General features: G+C 46.7%; 2 protein-coding genes and 1 pseudogene across 3 annotated transcripts in view; 1 reads left to right on the top strand and 2 right to left on the bottom strand.

Moving 5' to 3' along the window:
• Tbcd (tubulin folding cofactor D) overlaps positions 1-2336 on the bottom strand; it is a 197122-nt gene extending 194786 nt beyond the window's left edge. Inside the window, exons 1-2 of the mRNA XM_045159196.1 lie at positions 2032-2336; positions 220-270 (exon numbers count right to left, since the gene is read on the bottom strand). Of these exons, the coding sequence (XP_045015131.1) occupies positions 220-270; positions 2032-2230 (250 nt within the window). The 5' untranslated portion in view covers positions 2231-2336. The remainder of the gene's footprint in view (positions 1-219; positions 271-2031) is intronic.
• Positions 2337-3217: 881 nt separating this feature from the next.
• On the bottom strand, positions 3218-20466 carry Fn3k (fructosamine 3 kinase). Of its 2 annotated transcripts, none has more exons than XM_045159694.1 (6): positions 20081-20466; positions 16014-16196; positions 13828-13919; positions 12432-12514; positions 4426-4548; positions 3218-3679 (listed from the first exon to the last, which is right to left on the bottom strand). In XM_045159694.1, the coding sequence occupies exons 1-6, from the start codon at positions 20422-20424 to the stop codon at positions 3341-3343; spliced, it is 1164 nt and encodes a 387-aa protein (XP_045015629.1). In that variant the 5' UTR covers positions 20425-20466; the 3' UTR covers positions 3218-3340. The 2 variants fall into 2 exon arrangements, with proteins under 2 accessions (XP_045015629.1, XP_004655083.1); XM_004655026.2 differs by having other exon boundaries at positions 3221-3679; positions 16014-16165; positions 20081-20366.
• On the top strand, positions 8841-9919 carry LOC105943805 (annotated as a pseudogene).
• Positions 20467-21588: the final 1122 nt, after the last annotated feature.

Here is a 21588-nt window from a genome sequence, read left to right as displayed (position 1 = left end):
AAATACATCAACACACAGCCTAGAGTGGTATCTGAACCTCAAGACACTCATTATCACATGTCCATAAAACCAACTAGCAGGCAAATATACTGGGGGGAGAGGGGCACTTCACCTGACACTGCTTGCACCATACACAGGGTCTATCCAGCCAGCATCATACACAAGGCCTTCATGGTTATCTGTACTGGAACCATCAAAATCATCAGCTTCTATGCTTACCAAGGTGTGGGTCCAGCAAATGAGGCTGTTCCTGGTATTTGTCCATAATTACTAAAAGGAAAATAACATGAAAATTAAGTTATTACTATGCCAAGCACCAAGTGAGCCTCAAAAACCCTATTACTGTCCCTCAATAACATCCATAGGGTAGCTCCCTCTCTTCCCAGCCCTTGAAGCTTCCATGCCATACCCCTCACTGAAAGGTGCTACACAGCCCTGATGTGAGGTGACCCCCACCACACTCCAGGCTCTTGAGAGCCACTACTGTAACCCATCTGGTCCTTGCTCTACACACCTTCCCTTGGATCCTCTTCTACCTCCCTCCCTCACTGGTCTCTTCTCTATTCCACTTAATCTCCATCATCCTCCCCTTGTTAGACATACCCCTTCCACTCCTTCAATGCTCTCCTGCCAAGCATGGTGTTCTCCAACTCTTCAAACCCAAATATAAGACCAGCAGCTTTCTACCCCTACCAATGACTAAATCTGCTCTACCCAACCTAAAGATATCTTTGCCTCTACAGCTTTCAACCAAACTCCACTTGCCATGCCACCTTGCCTTTCCTAAAATGGGAGACATCATCCAATCCAAGAAGGACATGGAGAAATTTCTTTGGCTAAAAGGGTCCAAATAGATAGCTTTACTTAAGTAAAAAAAAAAAAAAAAAAAAAAGCTCTGGGGAATTTGCCTGCAAAGTCTAAGGACCCAGGTTCAGTTCCACATAAGCAACATGCACATGATGGCACCTGCATCCAGAGTTGGTTTGCAGTGGCTAGAGGCCCTGAGGGACCCATTTTCTCTCTCCATCTCCCTCTCAAATAAATGAATATATAAAAATAAAATATACATTAAAAAACAACTCCTGTTGGGGTGTGGGGGTGCATGCCTTTAATCCCAGCACTCAGGAGGCAGAGGCAGGAGGATCACTGTGAGTTCGAGGCTACCCTGAGACTACATAATGAATTCCAGGTCAGCCTGGGCTAGAGCAAGACCCTACCTCCAAAAACAAATCCTTTAAAATAAATAAATATGCTGAGCGTGGTGGTACAGGCCTTTAATCCCAGCACTCGGGTAGCAGAGGTAGGAGGATCGCTGAGTTCAAGGCCACCCCAAGACTACACAGTGAATTCCAGGTCAGCGTGGACTAGAGTGACACCCTACCTCGAAAAACCAAAAAGTAAAAAAATACTCTGAAAAATCTAAAGGCGTGGTTGGACAGTATATGATGACTATAAAAGATCTGTCTAGGAGCTGGAATGAGATGGCTTAGTGGTTAAGGTGTTTGCCTGCAAAGCCAAAGAACCTCAGTTCCATTCCCCAGGACGCACGCAAGCCAGATGCACAAGGGAGCGCACCAGGCCCTGGGGCACCCATTCTCTCTCTCTGCCTCTTTCTCTCTCTCTCAGTTAATAAAATATATATATTTTTTTTTAAAAAAAAAGGGTCTGTCTAAACATGGAGGACTTAAACCAACCAAAGAAATCACTTTCCACTCTCCTGACCTGCCCGTAACAGCGGTCCTCGCTGCACGTGGCTCGCTCCCCGAGTCCCTGAATCAGAGAACAACCCCGAGCCCCGCGGATGCGGCATCTCCTTCCCTGCTGGCTGACTGTTCTCTGCAAATCTGCTCTCGTTCTCTCCCTGTCCATACATCGATGCCAAATATCCCGCCAAGGGAAGGGAGGAGCAGGCCCGGGAGATGCCGCTACTGCCCTCCTCCCGGGTCCGAGCTGATGGCGGAAAGGCAGCTGGGGACGCCACCCTCCAGGTCAGGGTCAGGGGGAACCCCGCCGCCCCCGCCGCGCCCGCACCGCGGAACCGCTCCTCCGCCACTTCCCGGGCCGCACGCTCGTCGAACACCGCCCGCAGGCGACCGAGCAGCTCGCGGGTCTCCGCACTCTCGCCGAACGCTTCCAGGGCAGCGCCGTGGACTGGAGCGTCATCCTCCACCTCCTCTCGAGCGTCCGCAGCGGTAGCATCGCTCAAGACCATCCCAGCAGAAGCATCCATCAGAGCCACACCGACACTAGAGGAGCAGTGTACCGCTCAGGGAGGTGCCGCCAGACAGCTGCCAGCTCCTCCCCGCAACCTTTGACTCCCGCTACAGGAGGCGCCTGCCGACAAAAGACCACCGGCGAATCTGTCAACGCGTGAACAACGCATGCGCCAGTTGTCAGGTGCATTCCTCCAACCCATGAAAACCCGCGCTGAGCGAGTGGGCGGAGCCGTGCCCGGAGCTTGAGCTCGGGGAGGGACCGGTGGGAGCGGAAGAACGTACGAAGGGGTGCAATCTGATCTCAAGTGCCTGGCGAGAGCTGAGGCCGTGGAAAGGCGCGAGCCTGAGTATATGGGCGGAGTTATTTGGGGGCGGAGTCCGGATGGCAGCCGAGTCCCCCGTGGGAGCGGAATCAGAGTGGGTGGAGTGGACACCAGGGCCGTGGGGGAGGAGCCCACGATGGGAGTGGTCCGTAGGGGGCGGGGCCTCGTGAGGAGGAGTCTTGTGGAGCTGGAGTCCGGGTAGGGTCTACCTAACTGATGTCCCAGCCCTACCGTTCACCTCTGGCAGTCTTACGATCCCATCACCGGCTACCCACTGCGCGAAACTGCACACTCCATTTACCAGAGGAACACGCCACTGAAAAGTGGGGTGCTCCCGAAGGACCACAGCAGCCTCGGCCTTTCGTTCTCCTGACACACCATGGCTGGGTGGCGCTGCTGCAGAGGTTCAAACGTCAGCTGCGCTCATGAGCGAGCCCTCCAGCAGGAGAATGGCGCGTCAGCCTGAGCCAAGCCCCGCTGGAAACTACGCAGCTCCCAAGAACATGCTCACACTGCCCATCCTCATCGCAACCTGTTAGACGCCCACGCAGCCGGACCCCTGAAAATCAACCTCGCTCACAAAGGACTCAGGAATGAAACCAGCACACCGCAGCGGAGGCCCAGGCATTCACTGTGGCTTTTTTTTTATTTTAAATTGACCATTAATAATTCTATTTTTTATATTTATTTATTTGAAAGTGGGGGGGAAGGCTAGGACCTCCAGACACTGCAAACAAATTCGAGATGCGCCTGGAGAATCAAACCAGGATCCTTTGGCTAAGCCATCTCTCCAGCCCTCCACTACCTGAGTAGTTTCCTCATCGTGCCCAGGCACGGGCTCCTGTACTCAAGCCCGAAGTGGTTCCAGTGATTCAGGTAGTTAAAGAGTTGGTACAGTAGCAGACGCTTGTCGAATCCAGGAGCCTTGGGAATCTTCTGATGGTAAGCAGTGAAGAAAGATCTGGGGAACCCCCCAAACATCAACGCAATTGCCAGTTCAAACTCAGAATGGCCATAGAAGGAAGCTGGATCATAAACAATGGGCCCTTGGTCATCCTCCGCCACGTTTCCAGACCAAAGGTCCCCATGGAGCAGGGCAGGGACAATCTCTAAGCCAGAAAACAGATCGGGTATCTTCACCTAGGAAAGCAATGATTGCACACAGTTATCATGGGACTCGGAGAGCCACGTCTCATCGTTCTACTCCTGGAAACAATGCAGAGACCCACAGATTTCTCCACAGTCCAACCATGCACTCTACCAGCTGGCCCAGAGAGGAACTTCACTGAACTCTGCAAAGCAACTTTTCTAGCTCCCTGTTCACTTCCTACTCCAGGACTACTACAGAACTACTACAGAACTACTAATCCCCACACAAGAGAATCTCAGAGGTTACTCTTACTGTTTTGTAGAATATGAACCAGTTTGGTAACAAACTCAGCAAAACCGCTCTACTGTGTTTATTTTACTACTCATGTATCTGCACCTCTTCTCTACCAGGCTGATTACTTTTCTAATAAGTTAAATTTTCTTTTATGTGTGCTTACCCCTGACTGATACATAAATTGTGCTTTTGTATTTTGAGTTATATTTTTGAAACCAGTAATGCTGAGACCCACATCTTCATTGAGGGTGACACTTGGGTTCTTTAGCATAGACAAAGTGAACAATGGCAAAGATCACCACTTAAAATTCCACCTAAGGATGTCTCAAGTTAACTACCTATTGACCTAGGCAGTAAGAAGTAACTTAAGGAGCCAAAGAGGTCACTAGTATCCTCTAACACCAGTGTTCCCTACTCTGGTTGTCTTAGAGGAAACCCCACATGCATGTGTTTGGCTAGTAAGAGGACAGCCACCTTCCAGAGGACTAACTGCTGTGCCTACCTGTAACCTTGACCACAATTCTCTTGCCTCACGATCAGCATAATCCTTCTCAATAAGGTCCAGCTGTGCTTGGAGCCGGTGCTGAGTGAAAAAAGTTGGCCAATCATCCTGCCATTCATTTACCTAAGCAACAAGAGAGACCAGTATTAGCTGGGCATAGTGGCGTACGCCTTTAATCTCCAGGCAGAGGTTGAAGGATCACTGTGAGTTCAAGGTTGACCTGGGACTACAGAGTGAGTTCTAGGTCAGCCTAAGCTAGAATGAAACCTAAATCGGAAAAACAAAAAAGGGACCAGTGCTACAGCTCAGAGCCACAGGACAGTTTTAGTGGAATCTGTTTCAGAGCAGCTACTAAATGAACACAACAAATACAACTAGTGAGCCAAATAAAGCTGATCATAAGTTGGTAAAGTGCTTGCCAAGCATCCAAAAGCTCTGGATTTGATTCTCTGTACCTTAAAACCAGATGCACAAATTGGTGCATGTGTCTGGAGTTCATCTATAGTGGCTCGGGGCTCTGGCACACCCATTCTCTCTCTCATAAATAACTTTTTTAAAAACTGGATGTGCTGGGCATGGTAGCACACACCTTTAATTCCAGCACTTGGGAAGCAGAGGTAGGAGGATCGCCCTGAGTTCAAGGCCACCCTGAGACTACATAGTGAATTCCAGGTCAGCTTGGATTAGAGTGAAAGTCTACCTCAAAAAAAACCTGGATGTCAAAAAAAAAAAAAAAAAAAAAAAAAAAAAAAACCTGGATGTGACCAACCATTTGCATAATCCAGCGCTTAAGAGGTGGAAGCAGGAGTTCTAGGTCATCCTCAACTACATAGCTAATTCAAGGCAAGCCCTAAGTGCTGAGATTGCAGGCATGTGTCAAGACACTGGGCTTGGGCTGGACAGATGGCTTAGTGGTTAAGGTGCTTGCCTATGAAGCCTAAGGACCCTAGTTCGATTCTCCAGGTCCCACGTGAGCCAGATGCACATGATGGCACATGTATCTGGGGTTCGTTTGCAGTGGCTAGAGGCCCTGGCGTGCCCATTCTCACCCTATCTCTCTGTCTCAAATAAATCAGAAAAAAATATTAAAAAAAAAAAAAAGACTCTGGGCTCAAAATGAGTGTTGGAGCTGGGCATGGTGGTATACGCCTTTAATCCCAGCACTTGGGAGGCAGAGGTAGGAGGACTGCCAAGTGTTTGAGGCCACCCTGAGATTACATAGTGAATTCCAGGTCAGCTGAGCAGAGTGAGACCCTACCTCAAAAAATCAAAAAAAAATAATAAATAAATAAAAAGAGTGTTGGAAAGAGTGTTGGGATCAAAGGAATGTACCACCATGCTGGGCTGATTTTTTTTCTTTTTTTTAATTTTTTGTTTATTTTTATTTATTTATTTGAGAGCCACAGACAGAGAAAGAGGCAGATATAGAGAGACAGAGAATGGGTGTGACAGGCCCTCCAGCCACTGCAAACGAACTCCAGATGCATGCACCCCCTTGTGCATCTGGCTAACTTGGGTCCTGGGAAATCAAACCTGGAACCGGGGTCCTTAGGCTTCACAGGCAAGTGCTTAACCACTAAACCATCTCAGTAATTGGGCTTCTTCCTATGGAAGCCAGACACACAATGATGCAAGCATGCAATATTGCATATGAACCACAAGGGGACTCACGTGTCTGGAGTTTGTTTGCAGTGGCTGAAGGCCCTGGCGCGTCCATTCTCTCTCTAATAAATAATATATATATTAAAGTAATTGTGTTTTTCTAGGCATGATGGCACAAGTCTATAATCTCAGCACTTGAGAGGTAGAGGCAGAAAGTTCAAGGCCAGTCTGATCTACATAGCAAGACCCTAAATAAATTAACCTTCTCATTGCTGGGACAAAATACTCAACCAGAAGAAGCAGGAAGGAAAGGGTTTATTTCCAGCTTACAGTTTCTAGGGGAAGTTTCATCAAGGTGGGGAAAGCATGACAAGAGCAGTCATATCTCCACATATAAGCAAGGAGGAAATAGAGTGGGCTTGCTCTGAACATCTGGTGGAGCTAGACTAATAAACCTCAAGCCCACTGGGCATGCTGGCACATGCCTTTAATCCCAGCATTGGGTGGCAGAGGTAGGAGGATCACGGTGAGTTTGAGGCCACCCTGAGACTACATAGTGAACTCCAGGTCAGCCTGGGCTAGAGTGAGACCCTACCTTGAAAAATAAAAAAAAAATAAGAAAAACCCTCAAGTTCCCCCACAAGTGACAAACCTCCTCCAGCAAGGCTCCACCTCCCAAAGCTCCACCAACTAAAGAATAAATATGAAGTTTAATTAAAAACACATGAGTGACTGGAGAGATGGCTTAGCAATTAAGACACTTGCCTGCAAAGCCAAAGAACCCAGGTTTGATTCCCCAGAACCCACATAAGCCAGATGCACAAGGTGGCATGTGTCTGGAGTTTGTTTGCAGTGGCTGAAGGCTCTGGGATACCTATTCTTTATCTGCCTCTTTCTCTGTCTTAAATAAATAATATTAAAATAAATGAGGAAAAAGTAAACAAAAACACATAATGGCTGGACATGGTGGCACATGCCTTTGATCCCAGCACTTGGGAGCCAGAAGTAGGAAGACTGCCATGCCTGACTACATAATGAATTCCAGGTCAGTCTGGGCTAGAATAAAACCCTATGTCAAAAAAGAAAGAAAGAAAGGAAGGAAGGGAGGGAGGGAGGGAGGGAGGGAGGGAGGAAGGGAAACACATGAGATGGCTTAGCAGTTAAGGTGCCTGCCTGCAAAGCCTAAAGACCCATGTTCCATCTTTCTATAGCTCCCACATAATCCAGACGTACAAAGGTGAGGCAAGCACAAGGTCACACGCAAGCACTAGGTGGTGCAAGCATCTGAAGTTCAATTGCAGTGGCTGAGACCCTGGCATACCAATTCTCTCGCTCACTAAAAAAATAAAAACATGAGGAGGCCAGGCCTAGTGGTGCAAACCTTTAATCCCAGCACTTAGGAGGCAAAGGTAAGAGGATTGCTGTGAGTTCAAAGCTAGCCTGAGACTACATAGTGAATTCCAGGTCAGCCTGGGCTAGAGTGAGACCCTACCTCAAAGAAAAAGGTGGGGGCTGGAGAGCTGGCTTAGTGATTAAGGCACTTTCCTACAAAGCCAAAGGACCCAGATTCAATTCCCTAGGACCCATGTAAGTCAGATGCACAAGGTGGCCCACACATCTGGAGTTCATTTGCAGTGGCTGGATGTCCTGGCATGCCTGTTCTCTGTCTTTCTATCTGCCTTTTTCCCTCCCTCCCTCCCTCCCTCTCTCTCTCTCAAATAAAAATAAAATATTTTTTTAATTTTTTATTTATTTATTTGAGAGTGACAGACACAGAGAGAAAGACAGATAGAGGAAGAGAGAGAGAATGGGCGCGCCAGGGCTTCCAGCCTCTGCAAACGAACTCCAGACACGTGCGCCTCCTTGTGCATCTGGCTAACGTGGGACCTGGGGAAACAAGCCTCGAACCGGGGTCCTTAGGCTTCACAGGCAAGCACTTAACCGCTAAGCCATCTATCCATCCAAAAAAAAATTTTTTTTTTTTTTTTTTGGTTTTTCGAGGTAGGGTCTCACTCTAGCCCAGGCTGACGTGGAATTAACTCTGTAGTCTCAGGGTGGCCTCGAACTCACGGTGATCCTCCTACCTCTGCCTCCCGAGTGCTGGGATTAAAGGCGTGCGCCCGGCCTCAAATAAAATATTTTTAAAAGCTAACTTGGTGCCAACTGGGATGACTACAACTAAAAAAAAAAACAACAACTGGGCATCATACACCATATAGGCCTTTAGTCTCAGAACTAGGGAGGCTGAGGTAGAGAGACTACTGTGATTTTGAGACCAATATGGGGCTACAGAGTGAATTCCAGGTCAGCTTGGCCTAGAGTGAGACCCTGTCTTGGAAACAAACCAAAAAAAAAAACAAGTGCGAACTAGAGTGTTCACATGAGTTGGTGGGAATGTAAGCAGATATAGCCACTTGGAAGAGTATAACAGTTTAAAAACTTTTCTTTAAAAACTTAATTAACACCAGGTGTGGTGGCACACGCCTTTAATCCCAGTACTTGGGAGGAAGAGGTAGGAGCATTGCTGTGAGTTTGAGGCCACCCTGAGAATACAGAGAGAATTTCAGGTCAGCCTGGGCTAGAGTGAGACTCTACCTCAAACCCCTCCCTGCCAAAAAGAAAAATAACTTAAGTAGGGCCGGCCAGGCATGGTGGCACACACCTTTAATCCCAGCATGTAGGAGGCTGAAGCCTGGACTAAAGTGAGACTGCTGCTAAAAAAAAAAAGTTGGCAGAGTCTGACGTGGGCCTTCGATCAGGCAGTGTCATGAGCTGTCTGGCCTTTAGCCCATCATCCTTGGTTAAAGAAATGACCAACCAGTATTCTCTTCAATCAAGAACAAGCCCATGATGATGCCATTTGGTCAGTTGCCTGGGGGTCATACAAGAAGGAAAACACTGAAACAGTGGTCACAGGATCCCTGGATGACCTGGTGAAGGTCTGGAGATGGCGTGATGAGAGGCTGGACCTACAGTGGAGTCTGGAAGGACATCAGCTGGGAGTGGTGTCTGTGGACATCAGCCACACCCTTCCCATTGCTGCATCCAGCTCTCTTGATGCTCACATTCATCTCTGAGACTTGGAAAATGGCAAGCAGATAAAGTCTATAGATGCAGGACCTGTGGATGCCTGGACTTTGGCCTTTTCTCCTAATTCCCAGCATCTGACCACATGTGGGGAAAGTGGGAAAAAAGAATATTCTTTGGACACAAGAGGAAAATTCATTCTCAGTATTGCACATAGTCCTGATGGGAAATACCTGGCCAGCGGAGCCATAGATGGAATCATCAATATTTTTGATATTGCAACTAGAAAACTTCTGCATATGCTTGAAGACCATACTATGCCCATCCACTCCTTGACCTTCTCCCCGGACTCTCAGCTTCTCGTCACGGCTTCAGATGATGGCTACATCACAATCTACGACGTACAACATGCCAACCTGGCTGGCACGCTGAGCGGCCATGCTTCCTGGGTGCTGAATGTTGCATTTTGTCCTGATGACACTCACTTTGTCTCCAGTTCATCTGACAAAAGTGTAAAAGTTTGGGATGTTGGGATGAGGACTTGTGTGCACACCTTCTTTGATCAGCAGGATCAGGTTTAGGGAGTAAAATATAATGGAAATGGCTCAAAAATCGTGTCTGTTGGAGATGACCAGGAAATTCATATCTACGATTGCCCAGTTTAAGCATCAGTGTCTTCAGGGCTAGTGCCTCAGAGAACATACAGGTTGTTCATGGCATCCCTCACCTTTTCAGACACATTTGAAAGAAATACAGCATATGTTGTAGCCAAGGCTTACATTTTGTAGATAGCGAGTATAAAACTTTTCCTGTTTTATTGGAAATGCTGTTCATACTTGAATGTAAATAAAGCCTTCTTAATGCAGAAAAAAAAAAGTAGGAGACTACCATAAGAGTATAACTTTCCTTAGGTATTTACTCAAGACAAAGTATTCATCCACACAAAGACTTGTACACAAAGGTTCACAGCAGGTTTATTTGTGAAAGCAGAAACTAGAAACAACCCAGACATCTTCAAATGAATAAGGATAAGCACGTTGTGGTTTATTCATACAGTGAAATGGACTTTTTTAAAGTTAAGTTTTTAAAATTTTATTAACATTTTTATTTTTATTTACTTATTAGAGAGAGAGAGTGAATGGGTGCACTAGAGTCTGTAGCCACTGCAAATTAACTCCAGATGTATGTGCCACTTTGTGCATCTGGCTTATGTAGGTTCTGGGGAATCAAACCTGGGTCCTTAGCCTTTGCAGGCAAGACCCTGAACTGCTAAGCCATATCTCCAGCCTAGAATGAACTTTTGACACTTGCAACATGAAGGATTGTTATGAATGAAGACCAAAAGATTTGACATAGCCAGACTTTCTTCTTTCATTAAGTATAATAGATCTGATTTTCATTCATGTCAAATATGTTGGGGGTTTTTTAGTATTTTTTTTGAGGTACGGTATTGCTGACTTAGAATGTAGTCTCAGGGTGGCCTCGAACTCACAGCAATCCAGCGATCCTCCTACCTCTGCCTCCCAAGTGATGTGATTAAAAGCGTGCACCACCACACCCAGCTCATATGAGAGTATTTATACAAAACGCAAGCCAATCTACAGTCACAAAAATACAGACAAGTCTAGGTGTGGTGGCATTCGCCTTTAATCCCAGCACCTGGAAGGCAGATGAAGGTAGATCCCTGTGAGTTCAAGTCCACCCTGAAATTACATAGTGAATTCCAGGTCAGCCTGGGCTAGAGAGCAAAACCCTACCTCAAGAAACAAAAACAACAAAAAGGTGGTAGTGGCCCAGGAGCAGGAAAGAGGGGCAGGAAGGGGTTGCAAAAGGGCATCATGAAAAAACAGAGTACTTGATATCATGACTGCAATGAGTGGTTCATGGCCACCCATGTTACCAAATTGTATCCTTGAAATTGGTATGATTTGTGTTAATTACACTTCCCTGGGAAGGCATGATGATGATGCAATCCCAAGTGTTGCTCTGTGAAATCACTGAGGCAGAGCTTTTGGAGAACACTCTGGCCCTGGCAGGCAATCTGGATGGTCCTGGTTGTCATCTCCTCAAGTCTCTCTTGCATGCATGGTCTGATAGCCTGTGGTTTAACCTAGTGCCAAGCATACCCTCAGAACTGGGTTAGTGGCTCCCAGCAATGAGGTCCACCACATAGCATCCTACCATTTCCTATTTACTTACTGTCATGGTTAATCATGATTGTCAACTTGACTAGGTTTAGAATCACCTAGGAGATAAAACTCTAGGCATATCTGTGAGGGAATTTCTAAATCAGGATAATTTAAGTGAGAAAACTAATTGTGGGTAGCACCATTTCATGACCTGAGGTCCTGGAATGAATAATATGTGAACATGAGCTGAGTAGCAGCATTCATCACTCTCGGCTTCCTGACAACAGACTGAATGTGTCCAGGTGCTTCATGCTCCTGCTGCCATGATAGACTATACATATATCCCTCAAACTATAAGCCAAAATAAAGTTTCCTCCATTAAGTGGCTTTGTATCAAGTATTTTCACACTATAAAAAGGGAAGCAAGGGGCTGGAGAGATGGCTTAGCAGTTGCAGCTCTTGCTTGCAAAGCCAAGGAACCCAGGTTTGATTCCCCAGGACCCACATAAGCCAGATGCACAATGTGGCACATGCATCTGGGGGCTGTTTGCAGTGGCTGGAGGTCCTGATGTGCCCATTCTCTTTCTCTCTATCTGCCTCTTTCTTTCTCTCTCTCAAACAAATACAATAAAATAAAAAAATGTTAAAGGCAAGCAACTAATATACCTGCCTAGACTCCCTATGCCTGAGCTCTCCCCTCCTAATGGAGGATGTCAAGGTAACAAAAAACAATTTTGTGTTGGGAACAGAGTGCCAGCATTGGCAAGCCCAGCCCTACCACCTAGACAGAAAGGTTGTGACTCCCAAGCCAATAGAAAGATAATAGCCTTGCTGAGCATGGTGGCACACATCTTTAATCTCAGCACTTGGGAGGCTGAAGTAGGAACACTGCCATGAGTTCAAGGCCAGTCTGAGACTACATAGTGAATTCTAGGGTGGGCTGGATCCTGGGCTTGCATGATGCCTCAGCCCACCTTCTTCAGTTCGTTACACTAGTCAGACACCCTCTTTCAACATTGTTGTCCTGACCTGGAATGCTGATTTGTTGGCCACATACTACCTTCTCCCTCCATGCTTACTTTTACACCTGCTGCTCATCATAGGGGTCATAGCCCGCACTTCAGAAATCAGGTGACCGAATGTGCTGGTGCCTGGGAGACCGGCAATCAAAAGAGCACATGATTGGCACCAGAGTCTTGGGGAAAGTCATTACTAAGCAGGGATTCCATGCCTCACCCAGGCACTCACCTGTGGGATGAAGCCACAACATGTCACAGTGTGGAAGCCAAACTTGGTCACACCCTGGAATGCAGCATCCTCAGCTCCATGGCCTGTCAATAAAGAGCCCAGCCTCAGGGAGTGAGCTGTTCACCTTTCTCTGAAATCAGACCTCAACAGAGTATCCTAAAGGCCTGGCTACACATGCTTAAACAAAGGTGGTCTGAAGATCACTCACTACACAAGGTATTGACCAGCCAACACATTATCTGCCAGGACTTTTTCACCTCAGCCCACTGGACAGACAACATGGCTGGCCAGGAGCCAATTCTACAGGCTTACTAACTTTCTCAAAATTCTTACCCAACCAGATACTCAACAGTGGACACTAAAAGCCTTAAATTTGGCCAGCCAGGCCAAATGAGCCAATGGTTGCAATAGTGGCCCTTCTGTTATGGGGGAAACCTCTCTATTTGGACTGGAGGTTCACTTCATGGGAAGGAATACATCACTGATACCAAAAACCTGCAACAGGGGTAGTCATGAGCCCTAAGGGTGTAACATCTCCTGGTGTCTGGCTAAATGTGTATATTATGCTCACCAAACTGCCCAGAAAGCACTTCTCTTAATGTTCACACCCATATATTAATGCTACTCTCACTTTTGGTTAGAGAACCTTCTCTTTTCAGATGGCAGTGACCTTGAAAAGACTCAGAAGGCATCATGGTGCTGAGAAGAAGTGACAGAAGAGTGCTCAGCACTGAAATATCTCTATCACATCTTCCAAGGCATGAGGTTCATTGCAGAAGAGGTGGCAGAAAGAATGTAAGAGCCAAAGGAAGGGTAGAAATCCTTACAATGTGCTCTTCCAGATACAAAATGATCTGGATATCCATGACCTTACAGTGCCTGACACTACCTACACAAGACCATCATAATAGGAAGAAAAGATCATGACATCAAAATAAAAGAGAAGCCAGGGGCTGGAATGATGGTTTAGCAGTTTAAGGCATTTGCCTGCAAAGCCAAAGGATCACCGTTCAATTCTCCAGGACCCACGTAAGCTAGATGCACAAGGGGTACATGTATCTGGAGTTTGTTTGGAGACCCCGACGCACCCATTGTCTCTCTCTCTCTCTCTCTCTAACTCTACTGTTAAATAAATATATAAGTAAAATATATTTATTTTTTAAAAAGAGAGAATCCAGGCATGGTGGCACACGTCTTTAATCCCAGCACTCAAGAGGCAGAGGTAGGAGGATTGCTGTGAGTTCGAGGACACCCTGAGAATACATAGTGAATTCCAGGTCAGCCTGGGCTAGAGTGAAACTCTACCTTAAAAAAAAAAAAAAAAAAAAGCATCATTGGCTCAGATCTAGTGTAGTTGATGGGCTGGATCCAGGGTTACAAAACAATTTGAACATACCTATTGTGTTCTCCCTCATCTTGGACTTGTCCCTGATCTTCTGGTTGTAAAGGTGCAAATCTGCCATCTGACCCCCAAGCTTTGATGCCTGACTAAGAAAAAGAAGAAAGACAGCAATTGAAATAGCAAACAATGGATAGACATGGCTAGGTGGTTAAAGTCACTTGCTTACAAAGCCTGTCTGCCTGAGGCTCAATTCCCCAGTATCCATGTAAAGCCAAACACACAAAGTGGTGCATGCATCTGGAATTATTTATTCTTTTTTTTTTTTTCCAGGTTGGGTCTCACTCTAGCCCAGGGTGGCCTTGAACTCATGGTGATCCAGCGAAGCCTAAGAACCCATGTTGGAATCTCCAAGTCCCATGTAAGTCAGATGCACAATGATGCAATGTGGCATATGAGCACAAGTGGGTACACACATCTAGAGTCTGTTCTTAGTGGCTGAGGGCTCTGATGTGCCCATTCTCTCTCTCTCTCAAAATAAATGAATTTTTAAAATATATTAAAAAATAGCCGGGCGTGGTGGCACACGCCTTTAATTCCAGCACTCGGGAGGCAGAGGTAGGAGGATCTCCGAGAGTTCGAGGCCACCCTGAGACTACATAGTGAATCCCAGGTCAGCCTGAGCCAGAGTGAGACCCTACCTCGAAAAACCAAAAAAAAAATAATAATAATAATAATAATAATAAAAGCTGGGGCCAGGTGTGGTGGCACATGCCTTTAATCCTAGCACTCTGGAGGCAGAGGTAGGAGGATCACCATGAGTTCAAGGTCATGAGAAGAAGTGACAGAAGAGTGCTCAGCACTGAAATATCTCTATCACATCTTCCACCCTGAGACTACATAGAAAATTCCAGGTCAACCTGAAACCCTAACTCAAAAAAACCAAAAATAAATAAATAAATAAAAGCTGGGTGTGGTAGTACACACCTTTAGTCCCCACACTCAGGAGGCTGAAGTCTGAGGTAGAAGGATTGCTGTCAGTTCAAGGCTAGCCTAAAGTTGCAGAGTTAGTTCTAGATCAGTCTGGGCTAGAATGAGATCTTACCTCAAAAAATAAAATAAGGAGCCTGGGCGTGGTGGCAGACACCTTTAATCCTGGCATTTGGGAGGCAGAGGTAGGAGGATCGCCATGAGTTCAAGGCCACCCTGAGATTACATAGTGAATTCCAGGTCAGCCTGGGCTACAGTGAGACCTTACCTCGAAAAAAAAAAAAAAAAAAGTGACAGAGTGTTCAGCACTGAAACATCTCTATCACACCCTCTTATGGCTCAGGGTCCATTGTGGAAGAGGTGCCAGAAAGAATGTAAGAACCTAAGGAAGGGTAGGACTGCTTACAATGCAATATTCCAGACATAATTTGGCCTCAATATCCATGACCTTGCAGTACCTAATACTACCTACACAATACCCTCATAATAGGAGGAAAACATCATGATATCAAAATAAAAAGAGAAACTAATTGAGAGTGGGAGGGGATATGATTGAGAGTGGATTTGTGAAGGGGAAAATGAGGGAGAGGAGGGAATTATCATGGTTTACTGTCTATATTTATGGAATTTGTCAATAAAAAAAAGTTTTAAAAAAAAGCAACTAAAGCCAGGTGTGGTAGCACACGCCTTTAATTCCAACACTCAGGAGGCAGAAGTAGGAGGATCACTGTGAGTTACTAGGCCACCCTGAGACTACATAATGAATTCCAGGTCAGGTCAGCAGGGGCTAGAGTGAGACCCTATCTCGGCGGGGGTTGGTGGGGGGAAGCTACGCGCACACACAAAAAAGGTCTCTGGCAACTGGGCTAAGTTATTCAGCAGCTCAGCAGGGACTGCTCCCTACCTGTCTCTTTCTGTCCCTAAATGTCTCCACTGTCTCTTTCTTGCTTTCTTCTCTTAGTTGGTCCCTGTCTCTTTTTCTATTTCTTTTTTTTTTTTTTAATCTATTTCTGTCTCTATCTCACTCTCCATCTGTCTCTATTTCTCTCTGTAGCTGTCTGTGTCTGTCTCTCTCTGCCTATCTCTTTCTTTCTGTCTCCATCTGTGTACATATGTTCCACTATTTCTTTCTCTGTATACATGACTCTATATTTCTCTCTGTTCCTCCCTGTCTCTGTGTGTCTGAGTATACATGAGTCTCCCTCCCCCAACATCCCTCCACCCCTTTCTCTCTCACACACACATACACTCACCTGCTCAGGCTCTTCATCTTCAGATATTCCATCACAAAAGCAGCCCCTCCTCCAGGTAGGTCAATCACCTTCATGGGTTGAGGTGCTCGTACCAAGCCAGTGCTGCGGAGGGCCTCCAGGCTCACCATTTCCCCCTCAAACATCTGCCGGGCCTGCATCCAAATGCCATGAGGCTCATAAACTCTGTAAATTCCAACAGAGGGCCTGCCAGCCAGGCAAAGGGACTCTACCTTTGAGCAAAAGCTAACGTATGGGAATCACAAGCTCAAGCCCAAGTGCCTTCAGCTTCTGTTTTTGTTTAAATATTTTTTTCTGTTTTTAATCCTTTTTTATTTATTGACATTTTTTTCTTTCTTTCTTTCCTTTTTTCCTTTCTTTCTTCTTCTTCTTTTTTTTTTTTTTTTTTTGAGCTAGGATCTCACTCTAGCCCAGGCTGAACTGGAATTCACTATATGTAGTCTCAGGATGGCTGTGAACAAATCGGTTCTCCTACCTCTGCCTTCCAAGTGCTGGGATTAAAGGCATGCGTCAGCACGCCCGGCTTTCTTTTCTTTTCTTTTCTTTTTTTAAATATTTTTTGTTTATTTTTATTTATTTATTTGAGAGCGACAGAGAGAGAAAGAGGCAGATAGAGAGAATGGGCGCTCCAGCCACAGCAAACGAACTCCAGTCACGTGTGCCCCCTTGTGCATCTGGCTAACGTGGGTCCTGGGGAATTGAGCCTTGAACTGGGATCCTTAGGCTTCACAGGCAAGCACTTAACCACTAAGCCATCTCTCCAGCCCTTTGTTTTCTTTTTGTTGTTGTTGTTGTTTTTCAAAGTAGGGTCTCACTCTGGTCCAAGATGGCCTAGAATTAGCTATGTAGTCTCAGGATGGCCTTGAATTCTTGGCGATCCTCCTACCTCTGCCTCCCGAGTGCTGGGATTAAAGGCATGCGCCACCATGCCCGGCTGTTTTCTTTTTTTGAGGTAGGGTCTTGCTATAGCCCAGGCTGACCTGGAATTCACTATGTAGTCTCAGGTTGACCTCGAATTCATAGCAATCCTTCCACTTCTGCCTGGGATTAAGGGCATGCACACCATGCCTGGCATAAATATTTTTTATTTATTTGAGAGAGAAAGAGAGAGAGAGAGAGAGAGGAGTATGAGCATGGTAGGGCCTCTTGCTGCTGCAAACAACACATGTACCTGTGCATCTGGCTATATATGGATACTGGGGAATTGAACCTTGGCCAGCAGGCTTTGTGAGCAAGCACCTTTAACCACTGAGCTAACTCCTCAGGCCCTGAATGCTTTCAGTTTCTGAAAACCAGTGCCACTCCCACACCTCAGAGAATGATGTACAAAGAAGCCCTCTTTAGATAGGAAGATTCTGGTCAGCCCAGAATCCAAGGAGTGTGGAGTAGGTAGATCCTTATAGCAATCCCTTGCTGTGGAAGTAAAGAGGCACAGGCCCCAAAAGGGTGCCAATGGGTACAGGGAAGTAAGGATACAGGTGAAATGCAAGATAACCACAGGTCTGGGACTAGACATGAGTCCCCCAGGTTATCATGTTTTTCTCAACCTCTAAGCAGGGACAGCCTTGGGCATGATAGAAGTGACCTGGGCTCACATTTGGGTCAGAGAAGGTGGGACTGGCAGGTTGGCAGGGTCTGGCTCAGTTCTAGCAGGGAATAGGGATGCTACCAAAGAGAAACACATAAAGCTTGATCCTAAAGCCTCTGCTGGGACCTAGGGGCCTTCTTGTATTTAGGACATTTTCACAAATATCCCATTTTACCATAAGTGAATTCTCATTATATATTTTCTACACTTTCATGGAAAAACATGCATTTTGTTTATTTACTTATTTATTTGTGATACTTGCGATTGAACCCAGAGCTTTGCACATGCTAGGCAAGTGATCTACCACTTAGCTACACTTCTGTCCCAAACATTCATCTACAAATAAACTTTGTTAATACTTCTCTCTATAGAATTGTAGGTTTAAAAAAAAAAACTATAAAAGGCTGGAGGGATGGCTTAGCACTTAAGGCATTTGTCTGCAAAGCCAAAGGACCCAGGTTCTATTCCCCAGGACCCATGTTAAGCAGATGCACAAGGGGGCACATGCATCTGGAGTTCGTTTGCAGTGGCTGGAGCCCTGATGTGCCCATTCTCTCTCTCTCTCTCCCCCTCTCCCTCTCTTTCTCCCTCTTTCTCTCTGTCAAATAAATAGATTAAAATAAAATATTTTTAAAAACTATAAAAATACTTTTTGTTTTTTCTAGGTAGGGTCTCACTCTAGCTCAGGCTGACCTGAAATTCATTATATAGTCTTAGGGTGGCCTTTAGCTACAGCAATCCTCCTACCTCTGCCTCCGAAGTACTGGGATTAAAGGCATCTGCCACCACACCTGGCAAAAAAAAAATTTTTTTAAAGGGTGGGATGGAGAGATTGCTTAGTGGTTAAGGTACTTGCCGATAAAGCCAAAGAACCCAGGTTTAATTCTCCAGGACCTACATAAGTCAAACATACAAGGTGGCCTATGCATATGGAGCTCATTTGCAGTGCGCTCTCTTTCTCTCCCTCTCTCTCTGCCTCCCCCCACCAAATAAATAGAATTAAATTAAAAAATAAAAAAAAAAACTAAACTAGGGCTGGAGAGATGGCTTAGTGGTTAAGCGCTTGCCTGTGAAGCCCAAGGACCCCGGTTCGAGGCTCGGTTCCCCAGGACCCACGTTAGCCAGATGCACAAGGGGGCGCACGTGTCTGGAGTTCGTTTGCAGAGGCTGGAAGCCCTGGCACACCCATTCTCTCTTCCTCTATCTGTCTTTCTCTCTGTGTCTGTCACTCTCAAATAAATAAATAAATAAATTAAAAATAAAAATAAAAAACTAAACTAAATTTAGGCTGGGTATGGTGGCACATGCCTTTAATCCCAGCACTCCAGCACTCAGGAGGCAAAGGTAGGAGGATTGCCATGAGTTCGAGGCCAGTTTGGGACTACAGTTAGTTCAAGGTCAGCCTGGGCTAGAGTTAGATGTGAGGGTGGGTGAGACAAAAAAGAAAAAAAAAGTAAAAGTAAAAGAAAAAGGGGAGAGGTGAAGGCTAAGCATCCTCAGTGGGAGAGCACCTGTGTAACCCATCCATGCTCCTATAATGACCCCCCCCTCCAACCTATAGCAAAGAACACCCAAAATTCAGTCTTAATCCCACCTGCCACCTGCTCTCCTGTATTGTCTAAGCATCAACAGTGGGCAGCAGAGAGCTCCAAAGTGAAAAGTGGGGTGGGACTGAGCACACTGAAGGTTTCTGTTCTGATTCAGTATCTTGGTGGTTCTATTTACCAGTAGTGCAAAGAATGCCCTGATGGTACAGGGAAGGGTCTTGAAGAGGCTGGAATTCTCTTCTCCCCAAGGTCTGCATATCTTCCAAGACCACTGCCCAGAATTATATTATGTAAGACCTCCAGAGCAGCCTGTCTGCTTTCAGAGCCTAAAGCTATTCTCTACTTGTGTGTTAATGTTTTCCATGTATTCTTCTTCTGTTGCTTTTTATTGTTGTTGAGACTAGGGGGGTGGGTGTCTCCTCATATAGCCCAGTCTGGCCTGGAACTCACTATACTACAGCAGCCTCTGGAGTACTGGAATTACAGGTATGTGCCACCATGCCCGGCTCTATAACATTCTTAAACAGGAATATTTTAAGGAGGCCATGGAAAACTGCATAGCTTGCCCTAGGAGTCCTGTCTCTTCCCACCTCCTGGTAAGGGTGTCAGGGTGGAGACCAGATCTGGCAGAAGCAGCCTAGAGCTGAACCTCCCTCCTTCCCACAGGCTTAATGATTACAAAAATTAAGAGCCTGTGACTGTAGGCAAAAACAAGCAAGTAATTATGCAGCAAAGACAAAATCTGCAGCAAAAGGAAGCTAGCTTGCCTGCAGGTGCTAACCCAAAGGCTCCAGACTGACCTATCAAGCAGCCGTTAAGGGACACCAGGCCCAATCCCTAGAGTCATCTGCTTCCCCTGTCATTCCCCCAACCCTATCGCTCTCCCCTCCCCCCAGACCCAGGCTGCAGCGCACCTGCGTCCGGCGATTAACCTTGACAAACACCGGGCCAGAATCAGTGTCGTAAGCCCGGCCCTCGCTGATGCAGCCGGTTCCAGGGCTCCCAAAGGCCCGCAGGGTCGCAGTGCGCAGCTCTGAACGCAACAGCTGCTCCATGGCAACTCCGGGACTGGGATGCAGCGAAATGGCGTAGACGCAGGGACTGGGACACGGTGGGAACAGAGGACGAGGGCGAGTGCACCGTTGTAGTAGGGACTGGACCCAGGGACGTGGCCTGCAAGATCTGAGCCTCCACTAGAGTGCGCGCTCCCGGTGCACGCTCCCAAACTGGCACGCATCAGGGTGAGGGGTGGGGGCATGGGACTAACCGCTATCTCCTTCGCCAGGGGCGTTCTCCACCCAGGCTGCTGTGGGTGTGGAGGTGGCCCACGCCTTCCTGCTGGGATTATTCCAGAAATTGTCTGTCCCCAGCCTGGCTCACCCCAGGGGAGCAGAACCCCAGATCTGGTCCTGAGTGTTCTGGAAAGACAAAGGGACAGAAAGGGGTGTCACTGTGTCCAAGCCTGGATAATTCCAGCATATTATTGGAAGCCCACCCCTAGGGCCTGTGCTGCTTGCACCGAGATGGAAACAGTCCTCAAGGGAAGACCTGGGCTGGGACTTCTCACCCAGAAGACACAGGGCACAGTCCAGAGACCACAGCTGTCCCTTTAAGGCAGGTTACAAACTGGCTAGGTTCTCACACTGTCCAGAAAAGGGAGGAAGTCTAGACTTGAGGGTGCCCTAGCCAGACCTCAGTGGAGCTGTACCCATAGGAGATAAACACTATTCTGGGGGCTGTAGTAGCAACCACCCATCCCACCTAGAATGGAACTCTTGATCTCAGTCACCATAGAAAAGGAGCTCCAAGACATACATGCCCATGTGTACACAGGCACATACATCCAGGCATCCATGAACACATACAAACACATGCACATATAGGCATACATGCCCATGTGTGCAAGGCGCCCCCTACACAAGCATACAATACAAACATCCATCAGCATAGTCAGTGTGAAGTAACCCAAAGCAGGTTTGGGAGGTGGTTGCCTCAAACCCTGATCCCACCAATGAGCCCCTGGTATCCCTCTCCTACTCTGATGGCTCTTTATCCAGCCAACCATAAAGGGCCTAGAAAAAGAAATTAGGCTAATGACAGCATAGCTGAGCTGTCACTGGATGCTAGGACCCAAGTGAATGTCATCTAAGCCTCACAACCATCCTGAGAAAGGAACCTGTCATTAGTCCTCACCTTCCTTTTCAGGAAACTGAGGTACAGAGGAGTTAACTTGTCCAGGGTCCCACTGCTGGAATGTGACAGAGGATTTGAAACTGGACCCATTTGACTCTGGGCTCATACTCTCAACCATGGTTTCAGGTCCCGGGTGGGGCTTGACTCTTCCCAGGAAGTCTTCCCGTAGCACACTGTCCTGGGCTTCCGTTTCAGCCTCCCAGTTGCCAGCCCTACAACTCTGTTCCCT

Source organism: Jaculus jaculus, chromosome 9 (genome assembly GCF_020740685.1).
Source record: "Jaculus jaculus isolate mJacJac1 chromosome 9, mJacJac1.mat.Y.cur, whole genome shotgun sequence".
NCBI classification, from domain to species: Eukaryota; Metazoa; Chordata; class Mammalia; order Rodentia; family Dipodidae; genus Jaculus; species Jaculus jaculus.
This window is presented reverse-complemented; position numbering and strand designations above follow the sequence as displayed.

Bases quoted from the DNA above. Each gene is read 5' to 3' on its own strand.
- Fn3k (XM_045159694.1), bottom strand. From the start codon at position 20,424: ATGCCCCCACCCCTCACCCTGATGCGTGCCAGTTTGGGAGCGTGCACC. The intron at 12,515-13,827 runs GTATGTTCAAAT...CTTTATTGACAG, and splicing joins GATGAGGGAGAACACAATAG to GCCATGGAGCTGAGGATGCT. The intron at 4,549-12,431 runs GTGAGTGCCTGG...CTTGTTGCTTAG, and splicing joins GTTGTGGCTTCATCCCACAG to GTAAATGAATGGCAGGATGA.